Genomic DNA, 10,951 nt, shown 5'->3' on the forward strand with positions numbered 1-10,951 from the left:
TTTCAATCTTGGTTTCATCAGACCAGAGAATCTTGTTGATTGGTGGAGTGCTTCAGAGATGGTTGTCCTTCTGGAAGGTTCTCCCATCTCCACAGAGGAACTCTGGAGCTCTGTCAGAGTGACCATCTGGTTCTTGGTCACCTCCATGACCAAGGCCCTTCTCCCCCGATTGCTCAGTTTGGCCGGGTGGCCAGCTCTAGAAAGAGTCTTGGTGGTTCCAAACTTATTTTATTTAAGAATCATGGAGGCCACTGTGTTCTTTGGGATCTGTGCCTCGAGATCTGTGCCTCAACACAATCCTGTCTCAGAGCTCCATGGACAATTCCTTCTACCTCATGGCTTGGTTTTTGCTCTGACATGCGCTGTAAACTGTGGGACCTTATATAGACATGTCTGTGCCTTTCCAAATTATGTCCAATCAATTGAATTTACCACAGGTGGACTCCAATCAAGTTGTAGAAACATCTCAAGGATGATCAAAGGAAACAGGATGCACCTGAGCTCATTTTCGAGTCTCATAGCAAAGGGTCTGAATACTTATGTAAATAAGGTATTTCTGTTTTTTATTCTATATACCTGTTTTTGCTTTGTCATTATGGGGTATTGTGTGTAGATTGATTAAGAAAATACTTAATTTAATCCATTTTAGAATAAGGCAGTAACGTAACAAAATGTGGAAAAAGTCAAGAGGTCTGAATACTTTCCGAATGCATTTTATATTAAATAATTTGCCTTTTATTTTTATTTTACTAGGCTGATGGTGCCTGCATCTGATGGTCAGTCTCAGCGGAGGGAGAGAGCAGCAGGCTGAGGGTCCGCCTCTCAACATCCCTCCATTCTCCCTTTCCTTTACTGACACAGAGTTGCTGAAACTTTATTTCTGCCTCATGCACAAATTAATTAATTACTCCTATGAACAAAGAAAGGGAACTATTCTTCAATATTAAAAAAGACCCAAGCTACTAATAATAACAACAATGCAAGCCTATCGATACACTTTCCTTCTCATTCATTACTGCTTCAGTGCTTGTTGTAACGCTGAGTGGAAATAGGAAGAAAGCGCATTTTATGTCTTATAAAAGTGTTGAATACAAAGTGTTGACAGTGCTCAGTAAGAACTTAAACATGAACTCAATCATAAAAACAGCAGTTCTTTGCTGTATTCGTCATAAAAACAGCAGTTCTTTGCTGTATTCGTCATAAAAACAGCAGTTCTTTGCTGTATTCGTCATAAAAACAGCAGTTCTTTGCTGTATTCGTCATAAAAACAGCAGTTCTTTGCTGTATAGTTGACAGTCTCTCTCTAGTCATGGTTTTAAATGTTTCAAAATCTCACAGTATCAATTTTGCTGTAGCTACGTTACTGTAGCTACGTTACTGCAGACATGATAAACATCCGATTGGCCAGTAGTAGGTTTATAGTGCGCTTGATTTGCTCTCTGTGCCCACTGGGACGGCAGAGTTTGTACCTTCAGACACATGAAATGGTTCAAAATGGCAGTCGATTGCGATTGATCCGACCACTGCTCTAGAAAGTTAGGTTAAGTTCAATCTCGTGCTCCTCTCCGTGGTCTGATATTTCTACACAGTTTAGAGGGAACATTGCCTGGGGCAGGGGCGCAACTTTCACTGGGGATGGGGAGACATGCCCCCCCACATTCTGAAATTGCATTTTTGTTCCCCCCCAGTTTTATAATTGGAATGTGATACAAAACGAGGCTTGTGTGCTTTAGGACCATGCAGTCGGGTAGGCTGTTTTGAGTGTTTATCCGACTGGATTAAATAAACAAAATCCCCCCCCCCACACACTTCTAAAAACAAAGTTGCGCCCCTGGCCTGGTGTGTCTGTGTAGAAATCCAACAGGCAGGCAGACACCTCTGTTGCTTTGTAAACCATCCAGGCCCAATCCGTTTTTTAATTCACACAGAGAGTGGCTCACTGGGGAAATATGGCCAACACAGACGGCAACCTGTGATCTAATCCAGGGTCCTTAGTCACTGAGATCTGTCGTAATCTGAATTAGTCTAGGTTTTGCTGTAGAAATTCCTAGACCGGAAAATCATTAGTGCATTGGAAAGAGGACACTGGGAGTGTGGAATGTTTTAGAAATTATTATAATTCCATTTTTTTACTCAACTGATATAGCTGTTGGTATTTAGATAGTTCAGATGATCTGTTCCTTTTCTATTTTACATTTTCAAATTCAGATCTGATGTATTTCACCCATAATAAACTGTATTAGACTCCAGAGAATCAGGTTTGGAACCTGTTGAAACACTGGCCTGTAGACTATATGGCACATAAAATATCATCTTCAACTTATAACATGTTTTACCAGAGGAAATAGCTTATCACTTTGTGATTTTGGTTTATCACTGACTTCTCAAGACTTCATTCTTGAGATGTTTTTCTGACAGACAATCCAGACAATATATCCCAAAACAACTGTGTAATGCTCATCTATTTTAGGGACACATCAATCAATCAGTGTCAGTATGCCACCCGTTTTAAAGTGGTACCTTGAAAGTCTTATAATTATCAAGTCAATAAGACTCAATCAATAAATAACCACTAGCTTGTGTTTGTGCGTTTAACGCGTTGTGTTAGGTCTCTGCTTGACTAGATTGAATGGAGAACTAAGGGGAGTTGTCGCTGTCTTTCCAAGTGCCGGAACTGCACATTGGGCTTCGGTTGGTCATTTTAGTCAATACCGTATTTCTCCGGAGACTGCTGTCCGAGTCCTCTTTCTTGAACTTGTAGCGTAATTTATTACAGCACGGGAAACAGAGAGTAAAGTCGTGAAGGAGATGCCCGCTGAAGATCATGTATATCCACGGGTTACAGCAGCTGTTTAGACTCGCGAGGAGCGCGGACAGTGTGACAGCGGTGTTCTCAGATTCTGGAAGGAAACGGAAAAAAGGAAATGACCAAAGATAACTAATTTGTCCAACAGCTGGGGTATAAATCAACGGTGCCGTGAAATCACAATCACTTAATACAATCTCTTACATGCTGATCTATATTTAAACACCTGACATCTCCATATAGTGCACGTTATGGTACATGATTAAAACGACTTTGTCTATGATGTCAGGACACCATACATGTTATGCATATTTAGCTACATTTCCACTTAAACGATTTTATTATTATTTCGATTATATGTATTCTGTGTTTAAATTTTGTAACGGAATTGTGCGGTGTGCCTGGTGCTCAATAAAGGATTATGCACAATTATATCAACACGATCTCACACTCAGTTTGTGCAAATATGTACAAAAAGTATTTCAGCAGATTTCGTTAATTTTTGTGTGGCTTAATTCGTGTGAAAACCCACAAATTTGTTTGCGACTTCATATATATAAAAATACATTTTCGGAGGGCAAACTTCGGAACAATGCATTTTGGTCAATGGTGTTCTACATTGCCTTTTTGTGTCCCACATTTATTTATATATATTTAAAAAACGTGTTAACAACCCAATATTTTTAATCAACCAGGTTGTCACCGATTTCGCTAAATATTTTGGGATACTGGTGCTATGCGAGATTTTATGATGGTTGACAGATTAGAGTAAAAAGCTTTATTTGTCTTATTTTTTTTGTATTGATGAAGGTATTTGATTGGGGAATGGGGATACATTTTCAAGATGGGAAATTAGTTCACCAATAAATGTGGGGAAACAGAAGACCTGGAAAAAAATCTGTTTGTTTTAAATTCCCCTGGTGCAACTGCATGGTATTTGCCACTATAATGAGTCTGGACTATGATCAATTAAACCATATCAATGCAATTAAACAGGTTCATGTAAAATAATGAATTATGTTGGCTTACACTTATGACACTTCCAAGGGCGTTTCATGATGATTATTACGGTCGTGTCAATCATGTTATATACTTAGGCTATTTTAACAGGGCATATCCCAGCATTATAGGCCTACTGCCTCTGCCCAGAGGAATACTAGGCTTTCATGGCAATGGCCGTTAGAGTTCACTTTGCCACATTTGAGCCAGGTTAGACTCCCTGTTGCAGCTTTCACTTTCGTCCGCTGTATTGGTGGAAGTGTTGGGATCATGTCCAGATCATGTCTAGTTAGTGATCTAGTGGTGGGAAGCATTCTGTTTTTCAACATTGTGTTGGGTGTAATTACATTGATATATCTAGAGAACAATGGATAAGCAACAATGGGCATGGCGGATGGAAGTAGTCACTACAGGTGTGATCAAGCGTTGAAGTTGAATTTGCCTGAAGCTGAATGGAAAGTGCTATGCCCTGATCAGTTATTCAGAAGAAAATCCTCTGTGACTGTCTATTCTAAATAAGTTAATTTACCAGGGTTGACCCAAAACAAACACACTGTAGGCATATCAGCACCGGCCTGTACCCTACCTGCCCTAAGCTCTCTCCTGGCCCCTTACACTAAGTCTGAATTTGTCCTGCTAGGTGACCTAAACTAGGACATGCTTAAACCACCTGACCAAGTCCTAAAGCAATGGGAGTCCCTAAACATTTCTCAGATTATTACCAATCCCACAAGGTATGACTCCAAACATCCTCGATGTTATCCTCACAAATAATCCTGATAGGTATCAGTCTGGTGTTTTCTGTAATGACCTTAGTGATCACTGTTTTACAGCCTGTGTTCGTAATGGCTGCTCAGTGAAACTGAGTCATTAGTTCTGACTTGTCATAGATGCTTGCTAAAAACCTTACTTCATGACCTGGCCTCTGTAAATTGGTACAGAATCAACTTCATTCCCTCTGTCAAAGATGCTTGGACCTTCTTTTTTATATATTTTCTGTGATATTGTTATCAAACACGACCCCATAAAGAAAATTAGAACTAAAAACAGGTTCAGCCCCTGGTTCGACCGTGATCTTGCAGAGTTACTCCACCTCAAGAATTACATTTGGCGAAAGGCTCGGCACACATACTCAGGCTGACTGGCTCTCATTCAGGCAAATTAGAAGTAAGTACACCCAGGCTATCTGGAAGGCCAAAGTTAGTTACTTTAAGGAGCAGTTCTCTCTCTGTGGGTCTAACACCAAGAAGTTCTGGAAAACGATTAAAGACATGGAGAATAAACCCTCCTCCTCACAACTGCCCATGTCCCTTAAAGTTGATGATGTGGTTGTTACTGACAAGAAGCACATGGCTAAGCTTTTTAATAAGCACTTCATTAAGTCAGGATTCCAATTTGACTCAGCCATGTCTCCTTGCCCATCCAACATTTCCTCATCTCCCACCCCTTCTAATGCAACTAGCCCTGATGCTCCTCCCTTTTTTCCCCTGCCCGCTACAAAGTTTCTCCCTGCAGGCGGTCACTGAGTGGAGGTGCTAAAGGAGGTCCTTAAACTTGACCCAAAAAAAACATCTGGGTCAGATGGTTTAGATCCTTTCTTCTTTAAGGTTGCAGCCTCTATCATCGCCAAGCTGGTCTCTGACCTTTTTAACCTATCTCTCCTCTCTGGGGAGGTTCCCATTACTTGGAAGGCAGCCATAGTTCATCCTTTATTTAAAGGGGGAGATCAAGCTCATACTAACTGTTATAGGCTTATTTCTATTTTTCGCTGTTCATCAAAACTTGTCAATAATCTTGATGTCTATAGTATTCTCTCTGGAATGCAAGCTGGTTTCCGCTCAGGTTATGGATGTGTCACTGCAAACTTAAAGGTCCTCAATGATGTCACCATTGCCCTTGATTCTAAGCAATGTTGTGCTGCTATTTTTATTGACTTGGCCAAAGCTTTTGATACTGTAAACCATTCCATTCTTGTGAGCCTGCTAACCAGTATTGGTGTCTCTGACGGGTCTTTGGCCAGTTTTGCTAACTACGTCTCTCAAAGAGTGCAGTATATAAAGTCAGAATATCTGCTGTCTCAGCCACTGCCTGTCACCAAGGGTGTACCCCAAGGCTCGATCCTAGGCCCCACGCTCTTCTCAATTTACATCAACAACATAGCTCAGGCAGGAGGAAGCTCTCTCATCCATTTATATGCTGTCATGCCCTGACCATAGAGAGCCCTTGGTTCTCTATGGTGTTGTAAGTCAGGGCGTGACTAGGGGGGTGTTCTAGTTTTCCTATTTCTATGTTGGTGTACTTGGTATGGTTCCCAATTAGAGGCAGCTGATTATCGTTCTCTCTGATTGGGGATCATACTTAAGTTCTCCATTGTTCCCAACTGGGTTGTGGGATATTGTTTTGAGTGAGTGCATGTAGCACTACGGTACTTCACGGTCGTTGTTTGTTTCTTGGTTTGTTTAAGTTTCGCTAAAATAAAGATGCGGAACTCCAATCACGCTGCGCCTTGGTTCGTCTCTCCTCACGACCGTGACATATGCAGATGATACAGTCTTATACTTAACTGGCCACTCCCCGGATTTTGTGTTAAATGCTCTACAACAACGTTTTCTTAGTGCCCCAAAAGCTTTCTCTGCCTTTAACCTTGGTCTGAACACCTCCAAAACAAAGGTCATGTGGTTTAGTAAGAAGTATGCCCCTCTCTCCACAGGTGTGATTACTACCTTTGAGGTTTTAGAGCTTGGGTAGTCACCTCATACAAGTACTTGGGAGTATGGCTAGACAGTACACTGTCCTTCTCTCAGAACATATCAAAGCTGCAGGCTGAAGTTAAATCTAGACATGGTTTCCTCTATCATAATCGCTCCTCTTTCACCCCAGCTGCCAAACTAACCCTGATTCAGATGACCATCCTACCAATGCTAGATTAAGGAGACGTAATTTATAGATCGGCAGGTAAGGGTGCTCTCGAGCGGCTTAATGTTCTTTACCATTCTGCCATCAGATTTGCCACCAATGCTCCTTATAGGACACATCACTGCACTCTATACCCTTCTGTACACTGCCCATCTCTGTATACCAGTCGCAAGACCCACTGGTTGATGCTTATTTATAAAACCCTCTTAGGCCTCACTCCCCCCTATCTGAGATATCTACTGCAGCCCTCATCCTCCACATACAACACCTGTTCTGCTAGTCACTTTCTGGTCCCCAAAGCAAACACATCCCTGGGTTGGTCGTCTTTTCAGTTCGCTGCAGCTAGCGACTGGAACGAGCTGCAACACACACTCAAACGGGACAGTTTTATCTCAATCTCTTCATTCAAAGACTCAATCATGGACACTCTTACTGACAGTTGTGGTTGCTTTGCGTGATGTATTGTTGTCTCTACCTTCTTGCCCTTTGTGCTGTTGTCTGTGCCCAATAATGTTTGTACCCTTTGCTGCTGCCATGTTGTGTTGCTACCATGCTGTGCCATGTGTTGCTGCCTTGCTATGTTGTTGTCTTAGGTCTCTCTTCGTGTAGTGTTGTGTTGTCTCTCTTGTCTTGATGTGTGTTTTGTCCTATATTTTAATTTAATTTATTTTATTTTTAATTCCAGCCCTCGTACCCGCAAGAGGCCTTTTGCCTTTTGGTAGGCCGTCATTGTAAATAAGAATGTGTTATTAACTGTCCTGCCTAGTTAAATAAAGGTTAAATTAAAAATAGAAAATGTTTCAAATTACAAAACTACCTGATTAATGTTATTACAACCATGGTGTTCTTGTGTTACTGAAGCTTAAATATATATCTAATAACCTGACAATGATGCACATCATATGGGTAGACAAATAATGTGTGTTATGCAGCAAAACACAACTAGACTTTTTTGGGGGATGCAAACCAGTAATATGAATCACTGTTGATCCATCCTGTTCTGATCTAATGAGATGGATGCGGGATTTTCTACGGACTAGAATAAAAGCCTTTCCCAGTCATGAAGAACGAAGCTAGGCCTCTCTTCTGTTCTCATTGGCGAAGACTGAAGTCAAGTTAGGGTTTATATGTCAGACTCTCCTATACCACTTTGCCCAACATGTTATGCCCCAGAAGTTGTAAATAAACCTTTTTTTTAAGGTGATATAACTTGTATCATTGTTATAGGGCTGTGAAACCCATAGCTGAATGGCTTCAGACTGAGCATTTCTCACTGGAAATTGCTGCTGACATTGAACATAGCTTAGGGTATTTCATTCATGTCAGATTCTCCTATACCACTATTCCTAACATGTTATACTCCATAGGTTGTACATCAACCGTTTTTTAAGCTGATATAACGTGTCATTATTATAGGGCTGTGAAACCCATAGCCAAATGGCTTCAGACTGAGCATTTCTCACCATTTATTTACGGAGAGCAATTTCCGTTTTTATAACAGGTAGTGTCCATTTATTTACAGTAATGTGTTGATTAATTATTGCTTTCTTAATAGGAAATAAAGAATATGGATAAAAATGTCAAATATACCAAAAGCTAAATCAAGCAGAGATTTAAGACAATTTAACCATGTTAATCATTACTGAAACATGCAAACTATAAACATTTAACCAGTTAAAGATAATGAATACATGACAAGTAGATACAAATATTTAATAAAAAATAATTCATAAAAAATGTAAGAGTTGGCTATAACATGAGTATAAACAAAGTGAGTGTGTATGTAAGTGTTTGTGTGTGTGTGTATTATGGTGTGTATTATAGTTTCCCATCATACAAATGTATCCCCATTCCCCAATCAAATACCTTCATCTATCCCACAAAAAAAACATGTTTCTTTTCTCCAATAAAATTGGACATAGCCTTGTTGACAATGCATTATGTAAGAAATGGTTTAATGTACACGAAAAAGTGGAGCCCTGTATTAAATGCATTATGAAGAAAATGTCGTAATGTAGACTCCACGAAATCGTGTAGGCCTACTGTTGTCTACACGAAAAAGGCGTTTGTGACTACAAGTGCAGAAGTTTCCCAAAGTATTAAGCGAAAACAAGCATAGAAAACAGTATTTGCATTCATTTAAAAAACAACGTAAGGCTACTAATATATTATAATTATTTTGGTGACAACCTGGTTGATTACAAATATTGGGTTGTTGACACATTTTTTCTATATATATATATATATATATATATATATATATATATATATAAATAAATAAATGTGTATATATATAAATAAATGTGAGACACAAAAACAGGCAGTGTAGAACACCATTGCCCATCATGCATTGCGCTGATAACTTTCAAAAGATTGTTCCGAAATTTGCCCCCATAAAATCTATTTTCCTACGTTGCACAACAATGTATGTATTTTCACGCGAATTAAGCCACACAAAAACTCACAAAAACGCACGAAATACTTTTTGTAAATATTTGCACGAATTGAGTATGAGATTCTTTTTTACCATGATACATATGGATACATTTCTATTCTGTTTCAATTGTATACATATTCCACGTATGTGGATATTCATCCCAGTTAATTAGTAAAAACAATATTTTTGGGGGCACAGAATGGATACATCACCAAACACTTTGCGTAATCCCCTATATAGACTGTGGTTTTAACATTAGTTATTAGTAGAGGGAGAGAAACATCATTGAGTGAAGATAGCTCATGTTATTAATTCTATATCAAGGTTCACCTTTTGATTTTGTGTGCGCAATCCAATCTACCTTTCCCAATACAGAGAAGTCACTTACCGTCCCATGCGAAATTCTCATCCCACACCGACCACATCTGCACGATGAAAAAAGGTGACCAGCATATTATGTAAACCAGGACAATCACAAAAGTCATTTTGACAGTTCTCAATTTCGCTCTGGATATAGTAGTAACGTTGCTAACAGAGTTAATTCCCATCAGACCGTTTTTAGACGCATCTCCCGCGTGTGTGTTTCTGGTTTTATACCTTATGTTCTTCCATATGCTGTGGCAGATGAACCCGTAGCATATCATCAGAATGAACACTGGGATTACGAATATACTGACGGTTATCCAAGTGATGTACGCCTTTACGCCCCACGGTTCTATGAAGTGGCCCCAACAGTCGTAGACAACCGAGCCGTTCTTGATCTCACTCAGAGAGAAGATAAAGTACTGCGGCATGCTGAGGACCAGACTACACATCCAGGTGCTGATGATCATAATATAGGACCGCTGGGTGGGCTGCTGAAGGGTCTTCAGAGGGTGGCAGATGGCGATGTAACGGTCCAGGGTCATCATCACCATCATGTAGGTGGAGGCGAACATGCCCATCACCTGGAGGTGCTTCACTATCCTGCACAGGACATCTGGCCCGTAGAAGCGAAAGGTGATCTTCCAGCAGAGCTGCGGCAGGACCTGGAAGAAAGCGACCACCAGGTCAGCTATGCTGAGGTGCCGGATGAAGAGGTGCATTCTCGACTTCTTTTTCTTGGTGTTGAACATGGCCAGCAAGACACTGACGTTCCCAATCACGGCCACCACAAAGGTGATGCTGAGGACCGTTATCTCTATTTTGGCGACCTCTTCGTTTCTTCCAAAAGGATCGCTCCCGTTCGGGAGGACGGTGCCATTGCCAAGGATCCCCATGATCGGATCATCCGTAGGACTGAAAACCATAGACTGGTTGACTCCGTTGAAGAGGAGCCCATGGACGGGAGTGTGCATTGCACAAACCCTCTGTGCGCGCTTTGGCCCTAGTTCCAGTTCCAGAGGGGCAGAGTTGTGTGAATCCCCTTATGCCAAATAAGGAGCTACCTGACTCTAAAGGGAAAGGACTCTTCTTGGTTTCTGAGCTGCTGGGCCTTTTAAACGCGAATCAAATTTCGGCCACCACGCCTTGTGCTGTTGTAGCCATACCCACTTGTGTATCCTGTGGCATGCAGCCAGTCATGTTGTGCAAAACTGGACACAACACCCCCACATCACCAAACCGCATGCCCACCGCCTCTTAACGTAATAGTTTGAAGTCCATCTTTGAAAATGTATGTTTTGTGTGACAAAACATTAGCGCATTGGAACTGGAATTACACAAACAAATCATGTACACGTTGTATGGTAAATCAATTGGAAATGTAAAATATTCGGTAATGTAAAAGATTCGGTTGCTAAAATATAGTTTAA

General features: G+C 40.7%; 1 protein-coding gene across 1 annotated transcript; it reads right to left on the reverse strand.

Moving 5' to 3' along the window:
* Positions 1 to 1,790: 1,790 nt before the first annotated feature.
* Positions 1,791 to 10,699, reverse strand: LOC115192682 (arg8-vasotocin receptor-like). Its single transcript, XM_029751451.1, has 2 exons — positions 9,547 to 10,699; positions 1,791 to 2,900 (listed from the first exon to the last, which is right to left on the reverse strand). The coding sequence occupies exons 1-2, from the start codon at positions 10,493 to 10,495 to the stop codon at positions 2,638 to 2,640; spliced, it is 1,212 nt and encodes a 403-aa protein (XP_029607311.1). The 5' UTR covers positions 10,496 to 10,699; the 3' UTR covers positions 1,791 to 2,637.
* Positions 10,700 to 10,951: the final 252 nt, after the last annotated feature.

This window comes from Salmo trutta, chromosome 4, assembly GCF_901001165.1.
Source record: "Salmo trutta chromosome 4, fSalTru1.1, whole genome shotgun sequence".
In the NCBI taxonomy this organism is placed as follows: domain Eukaryota; kingdom Metazoa; phylum Chordata; class Actinopteri; order Salmoniformes; family Salmonidae; genus Salmo; species Salmo trutta.